The following is a 19,089-nucleotide window of genomic DNA, read 5'->3' as shown; positions in this document are numbered from 1 at the left end:
TATGTGTCTGAGGTTGGATTTGAACTCAGATCCTTCTACATCCAGGGCTGATACTCTATCCATTTTGCCACCTAGTTGCCCCAACATGACTTTCTTCTGTGTAATCCCATATAACCCAGAGATAGACTTAGATTGAACGTAAAATAAATATTTAAAAGTATGAATATGTGTAAGGGGGAGGGGACTGATGAAATGGGGGAAGGAAAGGAATGGCCCTGATGGAATCTAAGGGTTTTTTTCTCCTAGGCTGTGTGATTTATATGCATAAACATATCTGTATATATACATATGCACACACATATACATACATATAGATACACACATTTTATATACCTACATATGTATATAAATATTGTATTATATATACATACATATGTATTATGGTATGTGTATATAGCTCATATATATTCATGAATATATGTATGGTTTTAAGACTTCCTAAGTATTTTACATACATTATACTTTGATCCTCATAACATTCTGTGAGGTAGATACCATAGATATTATCTTAATTTACATATAAAAATTCAAGCTCAAAGAAATTAAATGATTTGTTCATAATCACATAGCCATATCATACATGGGATTCAAACCCAGGCCTCTTCTGACTCAAGGTCCAACATTCTTTCTGCTATACCACAATTAGGATAGACAAATTCCCCTGGTACCAGAATTTCCAGGAACTTCCAGGGCACTTCTCTCCCTTCCAAATATAGAAAATGTTGGTCAGTTCTTCAGTTGGACATGGCGGAGATTGGCAACCCTTGCCTTGGGGCATTCTGATTGACTGTGATAGAGAATAGGCACTAGGAAAAATACAGGTCAGTGATTTGGTGTGTGTGCTAGAGAGGTTGAATTGAAGGTACAGAAGGATAATTAAAAGAGATTTGGCATGGGCTGATGTTAAATATAAGTGATGCTAAGAATATTCAAATGATATAAAAACCAAAAGAATTCTTGTTGTAATGGACTAGCAGCCCTGTTTAGACTCATCCTTTTCAAAGACTCTTCCTAGCATCCCCAAAGCCAAAGAGATTTGTAATGTCATTTCCAAAGAAGTATGCTCTGGGGTCAGGAAAACCTGGATCCGAGTTCTCTTATATTTGGTGGCCATATGACCTTGTCCAGGTTACTTCCCCTCTCTTTGTTTTCTCTTCTGTAAAATGGAGATAGAAATACACTCCCTCCCTGACAGGATTGTTGCCCAGGAAAAAGCTTTAAAAATCTTAAAGTGTTATAGAAATGGAAGTTGTTATTAACATTCTCCCCAGACATAGATGTCTCCTCCACTTCCTGGCTCAAGCCCCAGAGGCACCAAAGAGGCAGCTATCCTGTCCCTCCCCAGAGCTTGATGCTAGTTAGTGAAAGAAACATAGGGTTCATCACTATGCCCTAAGGGGAAGAGATCCCCATGTGGAATCCACCTCGTGAGGCTGATCTTGTCCTAGTGACTGGGGCATTGGGTGTTCATGGGGGGTGGGAGGAGGGTGTTGTTATTAATAACACCCTGGAAGGCTGTGTCATTCTACCTCTCGGGTGAGGATGCTGACTCAGAATTCCAGGGCTCCAATCAGTTCAAATTCAGGAAGCCCTGAGCCAAAGGATTCATAGCATTTGCCTGCCCCCCCTCTTATGCACTCCCAGGCCCCCAGGTGTCTGTTCGCTGACCTCGTTTCAGCTGGGACCTCAAACCAAGACCTTACCCCTGGGTTGAGAGGAGGGGAGTGTGGGACCAATGGGTATATCCTGTTCTCTGTTTTTCTTAACCCAAGATACCAGATAGATTCTTTGGTGTGGGTTTGGGTAAGGGAGGTAGGGTGGGAGGAAGTGGAGAGGGGGGTGGGATGTGGTAACTAGAACCACTTCCTCTTAGTGTTGAAAGCAGAACTCTCCCCAGGTTCTCCTATACTCTATGCCACTTCCCCCACCCCAGCCTGGGATGCAGGCCTGGGGAATCAGGAAGTGGCCTTATGGTTATGTATTTCATTCCTGGGAAGAGGGACTGAGAGGAAATGCAGGATGAACACTTTGATACTTCCATATAGATAATCAATTCGTACCTTCTCATCCTATGTGATCTTTGTCCATATCCTCCCTTACAAAAGGGATCTACCTGACATGTTAGAGACCTTGACAATGTATATCAATGGAGCATAAAAGATATCCATGTGCTATCACTATATGACAGGCCCATCTCCTTATCCAGACATTCATTTCTCTAATAATAATCCTTACATCATTTCTCTTTAACATTTCTTTGTAGGCAATATGTTGCAATCTACTCACTCCCACCATTTGTCTCTTCATTGCCTTTTGGGTGACTGACAATTTTTATCCATTGGAGACTATCATATTCCATCCTTTGCAGTCTTGAAGTATATTTAGGATATAGATATTAAAACTTGAGACTGATTCAGAGAGAAGCTTGAAGTCATTAAAAATACTTTAGAATCTCTTCAAAAGTAGTCTACCTTGATCTCCACATGGGTATGTGATAGAGGATGTGAACTAAGAGAAATACAGGTCAATGCTGTGGTGTGATGTCTGTGCTGAGGAGATTGAACATGAATTTAATCCATTTTGGTCCCAGGTCACTATCTATCCTCAATCTCCATCCAGGATAAATATACCGATGTATCACATCTATATACTACCCATCCAAACATATATCACAGTGTGACAATTACATTTTAATAACATCTTATACATACAAGGAACTTCATAGTTTATAAGGTTCTTTTATACCTATGATCTCATTTGTTCTATAGGACAAACCTATCATGTAGATAGAACAAGAACTATTATCCTTATTTTAGACATGAAGAAACTGAAACTCAGAGAGAAAGCTTGGCATAAAAGAAAGAAGATAGGACTTTGAGTCAAAAGACCTAAAACTGAGAATTAACTCTGTCATTTATTAGCTGGATGATCTTGAAGATATCATTGTCCTCTGAGCCTCCATTTTCTCCTCCATCATATGGTAATGATAATAAATGTGCTTCCTTGCAGGAAGTTGCACATCTATAAAATGGGAATAATCTTGGCACTACCTATCATTTGGGTTTATTATTAGTAGTATCTTTCATCTAGGGAGCTCCTAAAATATATTACTGGAATAGGAACATTTGGTGCAAGGAGTCCTTCACAACCTTCTCCCTTCTCAGATTTCACCTAACTCCTAATTGACTCCACTAACCAGGGTAGAAATTCCCTATCTATGGAAGAGTACTGATAGGGGAAGCTGAGGTACAGAGATGACTTGCCCAAGGTGTTGCCTCAAATTTGTATCATAGCACTCATTAGAGTCTTGATCATTTTCCTGAATCTCAAACCAATTGTATCCAATTGCTCCTCCAGAAGGAGGTTTGCTATGCAATATATGTGAGAGGAAGACAAGAGAGAGTAGCAATTCAATTCAGTTTAATAAATATTTTTGAGCCCTTACTATGCATCAGGCTCTGTACTAAGAGCTGGGGATATAAAAAGGGGCAAAAGATAGTCCTTGCCCTCTTGTAGTTAATAATCTCAAACAGCTTCACCTCTATTATCTCACTTGAGAAAGCATAAGAATTTAGTAAGGTAGGGTTAGCAATTAGAAAGCTGAAGCCTAGATTGGGAATTAGCCTGCTCATTTCACTCAGGTAATAAAGAGCAGAGGAGGATTCTAAGTTAGATGTTTTTAACTTTAGAAACAGGATCTTTTTCGTACCATGAATCTGCCTCTCTCAAATAGAGAATATCCCCCAGGAGACCCTAAGACATGCTGAGCTTCTTTAGATTGACCAGCTGGTTTAATCTTCTCTGTCCTGTTCCCACAGACGCTGCAACTTGGAAAACCTCAACTTATCCTGCTGGGCCCAAACCCCTTCAACTTGACTGTGGTTTCCTGCATTTGGGGTCCTGACTCAACAAATCAAGTCCCAGTTGTTAAAAGATGGTGGTGAGGAAAGAAGGGGCATGGCTGTGGGGACTGTAGTCAGGCAAAGATGGGCATTGTAAACTTCAAAGAGAATGTACGTCCTCCCTACTCCCTCCAGCCGCCCCCCCCCTCCCCAGACACAGACTTCTGAATCTCCTGAGTCACTACTGGCAGACCTGAAGAGGAGGGTAAGAGGGGCGGGGTTCCTGCCTCTCCTTCCCTTTTGCCTGCCCCCTGACTCATCCTCAGTTCTATAAAATCCCTTCTGCACCTTTGGGCCCCAGTGTGGCACAGAGATCACCATGTCACTGCTTTGGCCTTTTCTCGATCTGATGCTCTTAATGCTGGGCTGCTGCTCAGCGGCTCCCCGAGGGCGCCCCTCAGCCGGGCCTGTCCTCATCCACTTCCCCGGGGAGAGAGCAAACAATATCACTAACCTGCAATTAGCGGAGGTAGGCAATGGTTAAGGGGGGTGAGAGAGAAGAGATGAGAAAAGAGGATGAAGAGAATGGGTAGGGGGATATGTCAGTCATATATGTCCAGGACAATGGGGAATGAATCAGGGCCTAAAAAGGGAGTGTGGTGTACAAAAGAAGATAGATGTTGGGATGTAGGAGGGGTGAAGGGCATTAGGGAGGATATACACAGGAGCTATAACGGGCAGGAGCTGGGCTGGGCTGTCCGGCTGAAGGGGTCAGTGCACATGGGAGAGAACTGGGGTGCTCAACTATCAATAACTTCCCACCAGGAATACCTGTATCGTTATGGGTATACCCCGGCAGCAATGCTGCACGGCAGCCACTCTATTTTGAAGTCTGCGCTCAAGAAACTCCAGCGTCAGCTGTCCCTGCCAGTGACAGGAAAGCTGGACAGTGCCACCATAGAAGCAATGCGCGCTCCGCGCTGCGGGGTGCCCGACGTGGGCGGTTTCCGAACTTTCGAGGGCGAGCCCAAGTGGAGACATCAGAACATCACCTATCGGTTAGCAGGGAGGGAATCAGGGATGGGGATGAGGAAGCACACCTAGTGCAGGAACTCTTGGGGTCAGAGAGGCAATCTGGTGTAGTGGAAAGAACGCACATCTGGGAAACTAGGAAACCTGGATTACAGTCCTAGCGCTGACTAACTCATTGTGTGACCTTAGACTTTCCCCCTCTTTGGGCTTCAATTTCCTCTCTGGAAAATAGGAGTCGTAGCGGACAAGATTATCCCTAAGGTTTCTTCCAGGTCTAACAGTTCTGCCGTGTGTGTCTGTGTGTGTGTGTGTGTATATGTTTCTCTCACCTCCCTGCAGGGTCCTGAATTATTCCCCTGACCTGCCTCCTGAGGTGATTGATGACGCTTTCCACCGAGCCTTCGCTGTATGGAGTAAAGTGACCCCACTCACCTTCACTCGTCTCAGCAGTGGGGAGGCAGACATACTTATCCAGTTTGGGACCCAAGGTGAGGGGTCAGTCAGTGGAGAGAACTAGGAGTATTGTGATGGAGCCCAGTGTGCAAGGAAGAGACCCGACTTGGGCAGCCTCAAACTGACCTGGTTTCTCCCTCTTCTCCCTTCCTATGCTAGAACATGGTGATGGATATCCTTTCGATGGGAAAGATGGACTCTTGGCTCACGCTTTCCCCCCCGGCCCAGGAATCCAGGGAGATGCCCATTTTGACGACGATGAGTTCTGGACCCTGGGCAAAGGCGTCGGTGAGACTTCGTGTCATCACCCCTCCCCTCCCTTCCTACCTCACCCCACTCCATCCCCGTTGAATTTTGGATCTCTTCCTCTCCCAGGTAAAGCTCTCCCTCGGGAAGACCCAGTCCGACTTAACACTCTGCTCCTCCTCCCCTCCCACAGTGGTCCGGACCCGGTTCGGGAACGCCGAGGGCGCCCCCTGCCACTTTCCCTTTTTCTTCGAGGGCCACTCCTATTCTTCCTGTACCGACGCCGGCCGCTCGGACGGGCTGCTCTGGTGCAGTACTACAGCTGACTACGATAAGGACCAACTTTACGGCTTCTGCCCCAGCGAATGTGAGCTGGGGTCCAGATGTATTGGAGGCAGGGCTGAGAGAAAGCGAGGGAAGACCGAGAAGGGATGGGGGAGGCAGCGGCCCCCTACCTTCAGCTCCTTGGGTCTCAGAGATGGAGTCTAGGGAGTGAACCGAAGGGAGGGTGAACCTAATCTCAGGACGGCCTCTTGATTCTAGTGCTCTACACCCTGGATGGTAATGCCAATGGAGAGCCCTGCGTATTCCCCTTCATCTTCGAGGGTAGTTCCTACTCAGCTTGTACCACTGACGGACGCTCTGACGGCTACCGCTGGTGCGCCACCACCGCCAATTTCGATCAGGACAAGCTTTACGGTTTCTGCCCCAACCGAGGTACATTATTCTGCCTTCCAGGGCGACTCTCCCCACCTTCTCTTCCTGGAGGAGAACACCATCTTTCCCGCCTTTCTCCCCCTCACCGCCGGACTCTACTTCTTCAACAGATACTGCGGTAACCGGAGGCAACTCTCCAGGGGACCCCTGCGTCTTCCCTTTCACTTTTCTGAATCGAGAATACTCCACCTGCACCAGCGAGGGCCGCACGGATGGTCGCCTGTGGTGTGCTACCACCGATGACTTCGATCGTGACCGCAAGTGGGGGTTCTGTGAGGATCGAGGTAAGACGGGTGGGATAAGTGTCTCCTGGGGAGGACTCGAACTGAGAGAACTTAGCAGGGGTGGCTGGGAGGCTGGGGAAGGATGCGGTGAAGATAGGAGGGAGAGGGTACAAGGAATGAACAGTGGACCCCCTCTTCATTCCCCATTCCTTGTTCAGGATACAGCTTATTCCTTGTGGCCGCGCATGAGTTTGGGCACGCACTGGGCTTGGACCACTCATCTGTTCCGGAAGCACTGATGTTCCCAATGTACTCTTTTACCGAGGGACCTCCGCTGCATCCAGATGATGTGATGGGAATTCAACATTTGTATGGTGAGGATGGTGTACCCAATCTGGTTATGCCATAAGAAGTTGTAGGTTATCAACATCCAATGGTGAGAGAGCATTCTCATTCCAACATCCAACATCCATCCAACATTGAGAAGTTGTGAAAGAATAGGCACCAGCTTTACCTGTGAAACTGTTGGGTAATGGGGAGCCAGAGGGACATAAGAGAAGAAAGTCTTATTCCGTTCTTTTGTTCCCATTTTTAGGTTCTAGGACTGAACCGGACCCCAGCCTTCCGACCTCCATCCCTTCAGATTCTCCCACCCAGCCCAATATTTGCCCCACTCTGCCCCCCACTGCCCCCCCTACCTCTCGCCCCTCAGCACCCCCCACTGCTGGCCCCACAGGTCCTCCCTCATCCAACCCCTCTCTTCCCCCCACTGGGCCCTTGGATCCTGCTGAGGACGTTTGTGGCATCCAGATATTCGATGCCATCGCTGAGATCCAGGGTCGGCTTCACCTTTTTAAAGACGGGTGAGGACTGGGCTCTGGACTTTAGCCAGACTTGGATCCAGTTTTGGGAGGGAAAGACCTGAACTGTGGCTGAGCGCCCCCTGCTGTCCTCTCTTCCTCAGGCGGTACTGGCGTGTCCATCAGGATTCCAAGGGGAGTAGGGTTCAAGGTCCATTCTTCATCTCCAGCACCTGGTCTGCATTGCCATCGAAATTGGACACTGTTTTTGAAGATACACTGACTAAGAAACTTTTCTTTTTCTCAGGTAAAGGTTATAAAACCCCCCTCCCCAAACAATCCTCCTTGACCTCTCCCAAGTCAGAAAGATCCTTAAAAGATATAAGGACTTGTATGATTTATAGAATGCCATATAGAGAACGGATCAAGATAATGACTCTGTAACCCAGATAAAACACAGGTTCATAACCTATGGAGATGGAAGTTTAAACCTCTCATTTTATAGATTATGTGATTTGCCCAAGATGTTACCCTTGAGTAGCAAATAGAATTAGAACAAGAATTGACTCCCAATTCAGTGCTCCTTCTACTATACCTCACTGCCTCTTCTTTTCTTCCAAAAGTGTACCTTTGGAACAGAATTCCTTTTACATCCAACAATATTAAATAACTCGCATTTCTATAGCATAATGTATTTTCTTCATAATGAGTCTTGTCAAGTAGGCAAAGAGTGACTCTTTTCTCATCCCCCCCCTTCATTTTACAGATAAGGAACTGAAGCTCAGAGAGATTATTGTGACTTTTTTCATGATCACATAGCTAAATAAGTGTCAGAGCAGAGATTTGAATCCAGTACTCTTTTTATTATGTCATCCTACCCTTCCTTCCAAAATTTCTCCTGGATGTGGGACTTAGTCTTTCCCTTACTTTTTGCAGGTCAGAAGGTGTGGGTATACACAGGGCAATCAGTTCTGGGTCCCCGACGCCTGGAGAAGCTGGGTCTGGATCCCAAAGTACACAGCATAACAGGTGCCATTCAACAGAATGGAGGCAAGGTGCTATTGTTCAGTCAAAATCAGTACTGGAGGTAAGAGAGGGCCTAAGCAGAGTGAGATAATTGGGGAGTGGGATGCTTAGGGTAGGATGGGACAGAAATCCAACACTTTCTTTCAAGGTTGGATGTGAAGAAGCAAAAGATAGACCGGAGTGAACCGTACCCTGTGGAGGGCATGTTCCCTGGAGTACCAGAGAACACTCATGATGTTTTCCTATATCAAGGTAAGGAATATAGGTCCAAGATCATCCCTCTTCTATGATCTATATGACATAGTTCTGTGCTTAAGCCTATATTTTCTGTCTCCTTTACATGGGAAGGGAGGAGGAGGAATTGGCCTTGAAGTATTTATAATTGGGGGTGATAAAATACAAAAAGTACAGATCAATCAGTTTGGGCAATTACTGAAAGCCTTCTAGAAATGGGGTTTCTGATCTTGGGTCCAAAGACTCCAAGTGGTCTGTAGATAGAATTCAGGGAGTCATGAACTTAGATGGGAAAATATACATCTTTATTCCAATAGAATTGACTTCCTTTATAGTCTTAAGGACTGTATTTTATTTTATTAACTTAAAAACCATGTTTAGGAGAAGGGGGTTTCACCAGACTGCCAAAGAGGGCCATGACATAAAAAAGGGAACAACTCCTTTTTTCAAAGGCATTATTAAAGAGATAGTTTGTAAGCAATTTAGAGCAAAGAAAAGTCATCAAGTGATCAACAGGAGCCAATCAAGGCTGATTAGGAACAAGTACTATTAGGCTAACCTAATTTTCTTTTTTGACCCATAGATCAGGGTATTGCTGATCAAATTTGGAGATAATACAAAAATTGGGAAGGGAAGTTAATATATTACATAGTAGAATAACAATCCAAGAAAAAGTCTGTAGATAAGGACTTATAGGATTTAATCTAATAAGATTAATTTTAATAAGAATAAATATAAAGTTTTGCACTTAGATTCTAAAATTAGTACAATTATATTGGAGGAAAATGTGGCCAGCAATACTTGGTAGTAAGGTTGGTAGGGTTTATTTGACCACAAGCTCCATATGAATCTTTTTTTTTTCACATGTGGCAGCTAACTAAATCTCAGTCTTTGTGATTCAAAGTCTAATGTCCAGAATCGGAGGTGATAGTCTCCTTGTTCTCTGACCTAGTCAAATGCTACCAGGAATTCTGGGAACTCATTTTAGGAAGAATATTGAGAAGGTGTAGCCTTTCTAGAAGAGAATAACCAGGCTGGGAACCTAACATAAAAGGATTGGTTGAAGAAACTGTGGGCAGAGGTGCTATTTAGCCTGGAAAAGAGATTTAGGGAAATGATAATTGTAGAATATCTGAAGTGTTATCATAAGAAAAAAGTCTTAGACCTAGGCAATGAAGGGGGATTTACAGGAAAGCAAATTTCGGTTCAATAAAAAGAATGCTTCCAAATTTTTCTAACAATGGATCTGGCTATCTTTTTTTTTTCTTTAAAGCATTGAGTTTTCCATCATTGGAGATATTAAAATAAAGGCTAGATGACTCTTATCAAGAATTCAGTTGAGAGAATTCGTCCTAATGGGTGTATGTTTGTACTGTCGAGGACATCTCATCTGGTGGGGGGACTAGAGTAGGTGTATTCTGAGATCCCTTTCCAGATCTGAGATACTATCATCACATCCCCTTCCCAATCCCACCCCTAGGAAAGTCGTACTTCTGCCAGGACCGCTTCTTCTGGCGAGTAATCCATCAGGATCAGGTGAACAAAGTGGACCGAGTGGGCTACGTGACTTATGACCTCTTGCACTGTCCAGAGGAGTAACTTCTGTTTCCCTGAGCTCTGCCGGAGCCATGGTTGTGGGAACTAAGGAAGAAGAGGATGAAGTTTTACTATGCGAATGGGGAGATCTGAAAGAAGCGGAAGATGCGGGCTGGCCTGCAGGAGGGAGGCAGGGCCGGTTCCTTCCTCTCAGTCAGGAATGTTTCTAATAAACTCGGATTTTCGAAGCCTGGCTCAATCGGATTTCGTTTGTCCTCTTGGGGCCCATGATCAGGGAGAAGGCTGAGGGGGAGGGTTCTTTGTGTCGTGGTGGTGTTGGGGGAGGTGTTTTGAGGCTTAACGGGACAGCGAGAAGATTCCTTTTGACTAGAAAGAGGAGCCTGACCAGAAGGGGGAGCGAGTCCCAGGTTGGGTTAAAGAGTCAACACCCTATTCCAATTCATCCCTCCCCACGTCAAATACACCCACATCTCTTCCTATTCCGAGGCTGCCCTCTCCGAGAGGCCAAACCCGGGTGTAGAGGGCGCTAGGACCCTGCGAGGCGAGTAGCGGTAGCCGGGCGGGGGGTGGAGGGGTGGGGGAGCAGCTCAGTCTCCCTCCAGGAGACCCGGCTGCAGCTTAAGAGATCTCGGCTCAAACCTGAGTGCCCCCACCAGAACCCCCACCTCGCACGCATCATGAGCCGGAGGTTCACAGTCACCTCTCTGTCCCCTGTGGGACACCAGGAACCCTCCAGCCCGAGGCCCCACTTGGACCCCGACCCGCGTGGTTGCCGGGGAGAAGACGGCAAAGGTAGCCAAGGCTCGGAGGGCAGCAGTCCGAGACCTAAAGGAAAGGAAACTGGGTTGAGCTGACCAGGGGAGAAAGGGCGGGGCCAGTGCCAAGGGGTGGGTACTAACCTGATGAATGGTCTTGTGAAGAAGAGGCGGGGCTAACCTGAGATGGGCTGGGCCTTTAGAAAGGGCGTCTTGAGCCCTGTGGGCAGCTGGTACCTAATAGTAGCCAAGAGGGGCCAGATGGGGTGGATTTGACCGAGAGAAGGTGGAGTCTAAAAGGGAGGATTTGAGTAGGGAAGGGGCGGGTATGAGCTGGGGTTTAGGTTGGGAAGTGATCCTAGGCCTAGGATGGATGGGCTGGGGCCTCTAGGAAGAAAATTAGTATTCCAGGTTAGAGCAAGGACTCCTGATTTTTTGGAGCTACAGAGAGACTTCATCCCATGAGAGCAGCTGAGGGACCCAGGAAGAAACCCTGCCTTTCTCTCCCACCATTCAACTGTCCTCGAGAGCCCAGAAGAAATCTGGCACTGGATTTGGCCTCAGGATTCTGGTTTTCTCTCCTGATTTTTCCTCTGCAAATTGTCCTGTGCCTCAGTTTCTCCCTGTGGGAGAGGAGGAATTCCCCATTTACCTGGGATCTCCAGATTTGTTGCTGTAAGGCTCATTCTGTAGGACAGGACTGGTGAAATTAGAGAAACTAAAAGGGAAGGAGAATATTTCATTGTGCCTCAGAAGCTTGGAACATCTGAGGAACCTGTATGGGGAGGACAGGGCAGAGCAGAGTACAATTGCTAACAGGGAACTGCTTTTCCTTTTTTATTTCCCTCTTTTGCATGATACCAACCACATTCCTCTCCCTTTTCTTGCCTCCCACTTCTGTCAGATTAACTGGCTATATGACCTGGAACAAATTTATTCCTTCCCTGGGCCTCAGTTTGAACACCTACAGAACAGAAGGGATGTGAACTCAATAGTGTCTAAGACCCCTTCCAGGTTTGACCCACTCTGAGGTTGTACCAGGCTGGGATGGGGTACTTCTGTACTGCCCAGTATACTCCCTAGAGAAAGCATCTTCCCCTGGATACTCTGCTGAGGTGGTAGGGTCACCTATGCCTTGGATGTGATGAACTTCAGGAAGGCCTGGTCTGTCTAACTGAGAGTCCAAAAAGGCATTACTTTACCATGCCCTCCCAAGGGCACACCTGTCCACTCAGCATGCCTCTGCTCATCTTTCATCTAGGGTGGGTCAGTCCCCTTTTCATCTGCTGGTTTTGTCCTATTTTTCTTCACTAGCCACATCTTAGTCTTCCTCTTCATTTCTTCTTCCTTCTTCCTCCTCATTACACTGATTTGCTAGTCTTATATACCTAAGACTGAGTCCAGTGTTTCTGTGCTTCAGCACAGAACTCTTTCTTTTTCTCTTGCCCCTACCACTGGAACTTTGACTTGTCTGTAAGTACTATGCACATCCCTTTATAAATCAAAGTGTGTATGTAGAATGGTGTGTAAAGCCTGGTGATTAGTTCATGTATCTTGTGTGTGTGTGTGTGTGTGTGTGTGTGTGTGTGTGTGTGTGCATGTGATAGGCTGGGATCAGATTGTGAATGTATAGAAATGTATTCATCTAAGACCTATCATGATTGTTCCTACCCATGAGCTGGCCCTTATACAAATATATGAATGACCTGTGTATATTTGAAGGGAGAGAGAGATATAAGAATACAAATGTTTGGGTCCTGGAGATATATAGATTGTGTGTGGAATAGTGTGTTTGGGAAGGTACATCCTTATACATGTAGAAGATATGGTTATTCTGTCCTTTCATGTGTGAAATAGCTTGTGTAGCCTTTGTGCACAAATTTATCTCTCTCTGTGTCTTCTAAACAGTCTGCATATCTAATGATAATGAATTCCTGGAGATAAGCATGGTATGGGATGAGTGTCCATATACACAGGTTTATGTGTGTTAGGAGAGTGGGGTAGTATTTTTATTCCACACACTTTCAATTTCCCATTGTCTTAAACTATCATACCCCTACCCCTCACTTCATGTAACCTTTGCTCCTGAGCCCATACCTTGACTGTGGGCCCTTGGAGGATAAATGCTCTAATTAAGCAAGGAAATCTTTGCTCCCAGAGATGGTGAGTCAATACTTGTGTATGTGTGTGTGTGTGGGGGGGGTAGTTATGTTTATGTATGTGCCTCTCTGTCTCTGCCTATGACCATGTCTCATATCTAAAGATTTATTCTACAAGACAAATCAGACAACCATTTAATCCATCAAAATACTTGAAGCAGGTTCAACCATCCAACTTCACATAGGCTACTTACATGGGAAGTGTAAAGGTGATTGCTTAAGGGATGCAACATCTGCCTAATTCTTTGATCCTGCTGTTTCTGTTCCACTACTACCACAAATGAAAGAAAGCTCTCTGTATTCTCCATTTGGGGAAGAGGAATGGGTCCTTTGGGGAAATGAAGTTAAAGTATACATGTAAGTAAGAGGAAGTGGATACTGTTTTGGAGCAGATTTCATGGTCAACTTTAGCATTAACTTTCATGATGGGATAAGGTTTAGCTTTGCAGACTGCAGACTTCTACCCTAAAAAGTTGGGTTCTAAGGGAAAATCTATACTATCTACGGAAGAGTTTGGTGGGGAGTGGTATATGAGCCTTGGACTCCAATTCTCAATTCTATTATTAATGATTTCCTTTAAACCAATGAAAAAAATTGTTTTTTTGGCTTGTTTTGTCATATATTTTATTTTGGATTGGACTTATGTTTTATAAGCATAAGGGACTCCCAATGAGAAAACTGTCTACCAATGCAGATATACACCTTCTTTGCAATGGGTGGTAAAAGGTTAAGTGACTTGCCCAGAGTCAAACAGTTAAGGTGCATCAAAGGAAGAAGTTAAACACTTTTTAACTCCAAGATCTTCTTGACTCCAAAGAAGGCAATTGCTAAATCATACTCTCTTTTCCATGTGTACCATGGGAAGAATGATGGGGATATGCAAAGAATGAGCAAATTCTTTTCTTGTCTACCTAGTCTGCTTCTTTATGGAGAGGATGACACTGATGTGGCAAAAAGGGGACCAATGAATTAACCCCACTTCAGTTTCCCTGTGTCTTGGGGAGAATGTTATCAATCAAGAAGGTAGGAACACCCCTAAGCAGATGACCTGACCTTGTAACTCTACTACATACACATAATTCCCATCCCAGTGTGTAGGATTCCAGAATGGTCAAGCCATTCAATCCACCTCACACACAAGGTGAGCTGCCTGGAAATCTCCATGGTAACAAACTGGTTATGAAAAAGGCTGCTGTTTCCATGGCAACAGGCTATCTTCCTCCCTCTCAATGAACCAGAGTGATCTGAGTCCTAGGAGTCTGAAGTTGAGGGTAGAGGTTCATGCCTATCAAACCCCAGACCTGGACCTCAGTGTGGGAGTAGGGGAGAGGGTACAAGACTAAATATTAGGGACTGTGGCTGTTAGGGTCCTGTTGTCATGGCGATGGAGCTTCAACCTGTTAATTAAGCCACTGGTTGCCAGGGAGATGGTGGTGGTGGTTGACTTGCTCTGCAGTGAGGGGGCGGGGGACTCTGCTGGACTCATCATTTATAGCCTAGGGCTTAGGGGGGAGATGTTGGAGGAGGGTATCAGTGGATTTAGAGGCATCTTTGTTGTAGAGACTAAGGTGGGGGTGAAGGTGGCAGGGTGTGAGGCTGAGAGGTGAAGTAAGCTCCACAGGGAGAGAAATATGGTACCTTCTGGGGTCTTGGAATTGAAGATTCTGGAAGGCTCTTCCTTCATTCCAGCTTGGCATGTATTAGTAACCAATAGGCTTTGCCTTTCTGAAAGCAAAGATGTATTAACTTTCCTTAATAACATCAAAGCAGGAACAAAATTTTTTTTGACCTGCAAAGTAGTGAAGTTGGATTAGCTTATTGCTAAAGTCCCATCAAAATCTGATATTTTATATTCTAAGGGTTCCAGCTCTGAAATTCTGTGATTGTTTTGTTATTGTTGTTCTTGTTCTAAATTTCCATCAGTCTTTAATATTCTGTGAATTAGTATGGGAATCTGATAGGAGTGGGGCAAAGTCTGCATATATGTTTACTGAGAGGTCCTACAGTTCAGAAAGTTGCCCCTGCTCAAACCTCTGGTTCCTCGGGAAATAGGAATTTGATATCCAGGGTAGATAGCTTTCCCTAGAGATCCAAGTATTGAACTCAAATAGAATAGGTTTAGGCAGACTAATCAGAAGTCTTGGGGTCTCTTGAGACAGAAGAGGTTTTTTTTTTTCCCATCATCCTCAAGCTATAATCTTGCATCTCCTTTCTACATAAGACCCTGGATTGAATTGAAAACACAACTGCAGATATGGCCTAGAGAACTGTGAAATAATCAAATAATGTTTTCCAGTATCCAATTTTCAGAGGCACTGTGCTTCAGAAGTCCAAATCTGAGCTCTGAATTGGCCTCTTCCTGAGAGAAATGAAGAGTTTTAATAATTAGGCTACCTTTATATTGTTACAGAAAGGGATTCTGAGCCGCATAGAGGTAGGTTCTCTATCTGGAGGGAAAGGTGGCTCTTCTGGCCAGAAGATGGTGCTCTGGAGGTGGCTTTGTGTCCAGAATCATGGTCACTCTTACAGTTCTTCCTGAACAGTCCTTTTTGTGACTTTCCAATGCCTACCCCAGGTTCCTGGCTTCAGCTTCTCTTCTGCTTCCAAAATAGACTTTGTAGTTGGATCAAGGTAAGAGGACATTGTTTCCAGAATTAGAACTCAGAATCATAAGTATCAGAGATGAAAGGGACCTCTGGAATTATTTAATACAATTTCTACCTGAAGCAGGAATTCCCTCTACATTATTTCCAACAAGTGATTGTGGTCTCTACTCAAACATCTCCTCTTTTTCTCCATGGATCATAGGGAAAGGTAGGGTCCACTTGTGATCCACACCCTACCTTTCAGGGTAGACATGACTGCTACAGCATGGAGTTCTTACAGGTAGGAGATGCCTTGGAATTTTTATATTATTATTAATTACCTCTGAAGACTCAATCACCAGATAACCTTAGAGATCTAGTCTATCACCAAGTTCACATTTGCTATACTTTATTTTAAAATATTTGATTGATGTCATTTTTTTACATCCCTGTCACTTCCCAATAGAACTTTCTTCTTCCCTTCACCCCATGGAACCTTCCATCATAACACATAATTAAATTCCAGCAAAATAAATAAAATATTAGCCATGTCTGAAAATGTATGCCTTTCCCTATAACTCTCTTCTGAGAGGTAAGAGGCATGATTCACTGACAGCCCTCTGTAGTTATGATTGATCATTCCTATTATACCCTTTCTGGGGATCTAGTTAGGAGACTGAAAACTACTTCCTCTCATCTCCATCCTTATCCTCAAGGATCAGTTACAGTCTCTGAAGGGTCCCCTGAAAACCTAAATCAGTTGATCACTATGGTCAATAATATCTTTCTTTCATGACCAATACACACAAGATGGGCCAGCTGCTTAGGGACTCCACAGGCTTTACCAAGTGTGAGGTCTATGACAGGTCCAAGAAAAGCAATCTGGACATTTGGCCTTTTTCCATGGTACTTAAGAAATCAGTGGTTCTTAACTATTTAATTATCAATTAATCTAATGATCTTTTATTAAGCTTATACCATGTGTATAACATTAAAGGAATTGAAAAATTTAGATCAGAAACATAGCTCTTACCCTCATGAAACTCACAATTTAATAGATATTAACTCACATTTCTAAAGCACTTTGAGGTTTACAGAGTTCTACTCTTTCTCTGTCCTTCCCTGGAATGGTTAGGAGGGAGGATAATAGGATTTAAAAACTGAAACGTTAGAGATCACCTAGTGCAATATTTACATTTTAAAGATGAGTAAACAAAGATTCAGAGAAGCTAAATGAGTTGCACAGGGGATTTTTATCTAGGTCTCTTCATTTTGAGTCCAGCACCTTAACACCAGAGTCCTGAGATTGGGTCTTGTCCATCTAGCTCTCCTATATCTCATAGATCTTCCACAGCCATTCCATAAAAGAATTCTGGAGCTTTAGAAATTTCACTCAAAGCCTGTGAGCCTAATTTGTAGACCAGGAACTGGGTGGTACTTTTATCATGTGGACAACTACTCTGGGAGAAGGTGATGATATTCTGTTTAAAGGGAGTGGGGAAGAATGGGGGAAGAACTGCATATATGAGCTAGATTTCAATATTCTGTCAAATTTTAGTTGATTTAGAAGAAGCTGAGTATTGTTTAGTTTTCCCTCACTCCCTTCATTGAGGCAAAGTAATAACCCCATAATAAGGGGTTGGGGGAGAAATGCTATAGACTTGAAACCAAAGAGAATGACTGAAGTTCAGGTCACTGTTACTAGGGCCATTTTGAATGTGATCTCTTACTTCAGCACCTTCCCTTTCCCTATATTAAGCCTTTGTAGAGCTTCATATGTTTCAGTTCCCTTTGCCTTTCATGGCCTTCCTTTCTTTTCCTTCCTATCGCAAGTTGCTGCTTAGGACCTCAACCCCCGCCTACACCTTCCTGCTTGTGACTATTGGCCCAAGGCTAGATGCCAGAGGCAGAGAGGGGCTCTGGGTAGCAAAAATGGTGTAAGAGAAAGGAGAAAAGGAGGGAGGGAGGAATGTAGGGAGGATGTCAGTACTGGCAACTCCTGATCAAAATCCTCGGATTAATGGATTAGTGACTGGAGGACTAGAATTCTAAGGCAGAAAAACCTGTCCCTAACCAGCAGGTGGCCACCTTTCCCTGCCGTCCCCCCTCCCCCGCCAAAGGCCATGGCCTTACCTCTCATATCTCTGCCCAGGCCCAAGCCTCAGTTTTCCACAATCTCGGATACACAGGTCGGACAGGCAGTAGCTAGCACAGAAATCAAGTGTTCTTTACTTATCCCAAACCCTCAGTGCTTCTCGGGGAGCAAGATTATGCTGGTGTCTAATGGTGCTCTTTCTAGGGGACCGATCTCTGGGGTCTGGATTCAGGTGGTTTTGCACTTGTGAGACTGAGAAAGCTCACCATGTCTCCTCCCCAGAAAGGCTGAGCTCCTGGGGGGATATCTGCTTTGCCACTCCATAGGGCCTCCCTCCGCCTTCTCTTCTAGGATATAGGGGGAGGGGCAGTGGAGAGAAGGGGGAGTCTTCCTCCTGTAAAGAGGCTTGTCATGGACTTTGAGTTCCTACCGGACTATCTCACCACCCCCCGACACCCTCATCCCAGTCTGGGCCAAAGCAGACGCTGCGGGGCCGGCTCCCGACGGCCACGACCCAGTTCCCCGTGTTATTTTTAGGGCGCTGGATGGCACCTGTCCACGTGCCACAGCCCCGCCCGCACAGAGAGAGGGGCGCGCTGCGTCTGCTCAGGGGAGCTGCCCCCCGCCCCCCCCCCCCGCCTTCATCGTCCTCCCGGCCGCGAGCCACGCAAGCCGCGGGGCCCCGTTCGCTTCGATCTCCCCCCACCCTGCACCCTCTTTTCTCTAGCTTTCCTCCTCCCCCTCTTCCTAAAACCCCGCCAGCGGCTCACGCCTCCTGCATACGAGATGAGCTGAGCAGCTTGGCCGCTGCGAGGGGGCGCGCGCGGGTGTGAGAGCGTGTGTGTATGTGTGTGTGTCTGGGTCTGTGTCCGGGTGTGTGCGCGGGAGAGGGAGTGTGTGTGTATGTGTGCGTGTGTGTGTGTGTGTGGGAGCCCGGCGGCTCTGCACTGCAGCCTCCCCCTGCGCTGAGGGGAGATCTGGACCAAAGCGAGAGCGGAGAGAGTGCTCCACGATAGTCGGGAAGGGAGTGGAAAGGAGGCTCTCCAGTCCAGGCCGGGCAGACGCCTCGCAGCTGCAAGCTCCAGCCCCCGGGGCGCAGCGCGGCGGCCACCATGCTCAACAACCTGACGGACTGCGAGGATGGCGACGGGGGAGCCAACCCCGGTAAGCCGGGGGCCTACGGGGTGGGGAAGGCAAAGGGATTGAGATGGGGGCTGCCACCTTTGGGGGCCCGGGTCTGCAGGCTCGGGGGCGGCTGAGTGTTGCAGAGGAGAAGGGAGGAGGCGCTGGGGAGGCTGTCCCCAAGAGAAATAGAAAACCCTGGGGTGGGGGGTGGGGGGGGACTAGAGGTAGGCTCTGAGTTG

At 45.9% G+C, this 19,089-nt stretch overlaps 2 protein-coding genes across 3 annotated transcripts in view; both read left to right on the top strand.

Annotated features, from left to right (window-relative positions):
- The first annotated feature begins 4,214 nt into the window (after positions 1–4,214).
- Positions 4,215–10,358, top strand: MMP9 (matrix metallopeptidase 9). Its single transcript, XM_074211215.1, has 13 exons — positions 4,215–4,371; positions 4,668–4,900; positions 5,214–5,362; positions 5,487–5,615; positions 5,767–5,940; positions 6,117–6,290; positions 6,401–6,574; positions 6,733–6,888; positions 7,110–7,377; positions 7,479–7,621; positions 8,251–8,401; positions 8,489–8,592; positions 10,055–10,358. Exons 1-13 carry the CDS (start codon positions 4,222–4,224, stop codon positions 10,171–10,173), a joined length of 2,124 nt encoding a protein of 707 aa, XP_074067316.1. The 5' UTR covers positions 4,215–4,221; the 3' UTR covers positions 10,174–10,358.
- Positions 10,359–10,764: 406 nt separating this feature from the next.
- The window catches only part of SLC12A5 (solute carrier family 12 member 5), a 36,993-nt gene continuing 28,668 nt past the window's right edge, over positions 10,765–19,089 (top strand). Inside the window, exon 1 of one of the 2 annotated variants that reach the window (XM_074211204.1) lies at positions 10,765–10,923. In XM_074211204.1, the coding sequence (XP_074067305.1) occupies positions 10,809–10,923 (115 nt within the window). In that variant the 5' untranslated portion in view covers positions 10,765–10,808. Of the gene's footprint in view, positions 10,924–18,834; positions 18,890–19,089 lie in introns of those variants that run through there. The other variant, XM_074211205.1, reaches the window with a different exon arrangement.

This window comes from Macrotis lagotis, chromosome 1 (assembly GCF_037893015.1).
Source record: "Macrotis lagotis isolate mMagLag1 chromosome 1, bilby.v1.9.chrom.fasta, whole genome shotgun sequence".
In the NCBI taxonomy this organism is placed as follows: domain Eukaryota; kingdom Metazoa; phylum Chordata; class Mammalia; order Peramelemorphia; family Peramelidae; genus Macrotis; species Macrotis lagotis.
The sequence above is the reverse complement of the archived record's forward strand: the minus strand, read 5'-3'. Positions and strand labels throughout refer to the sequence as shown.

Coding starts and splice junctions, on each gene's coding strand:
- MMP9 (XM_074211215.1), top strand. CDS start 4,222: ATGTCACTGCTTTGGCCTTTTCTCGATCTGATGCTCTTAATGCTGGGC. Junction 5,941..6,116: donor CGGCTTCTGCCCCAGCGAAT/GTGAGCTGGGGT, acceptor TCTTGATTCTAG/TGCTCTACACCCTGGATGGT. Junction 7,622..8,250: donor GAAACTTTTCTTTTTCTCAG/GTAAAGGTTATA, acceptor TACTTTTTGCAG/GTCAGAAGGTGTGGGTATAC.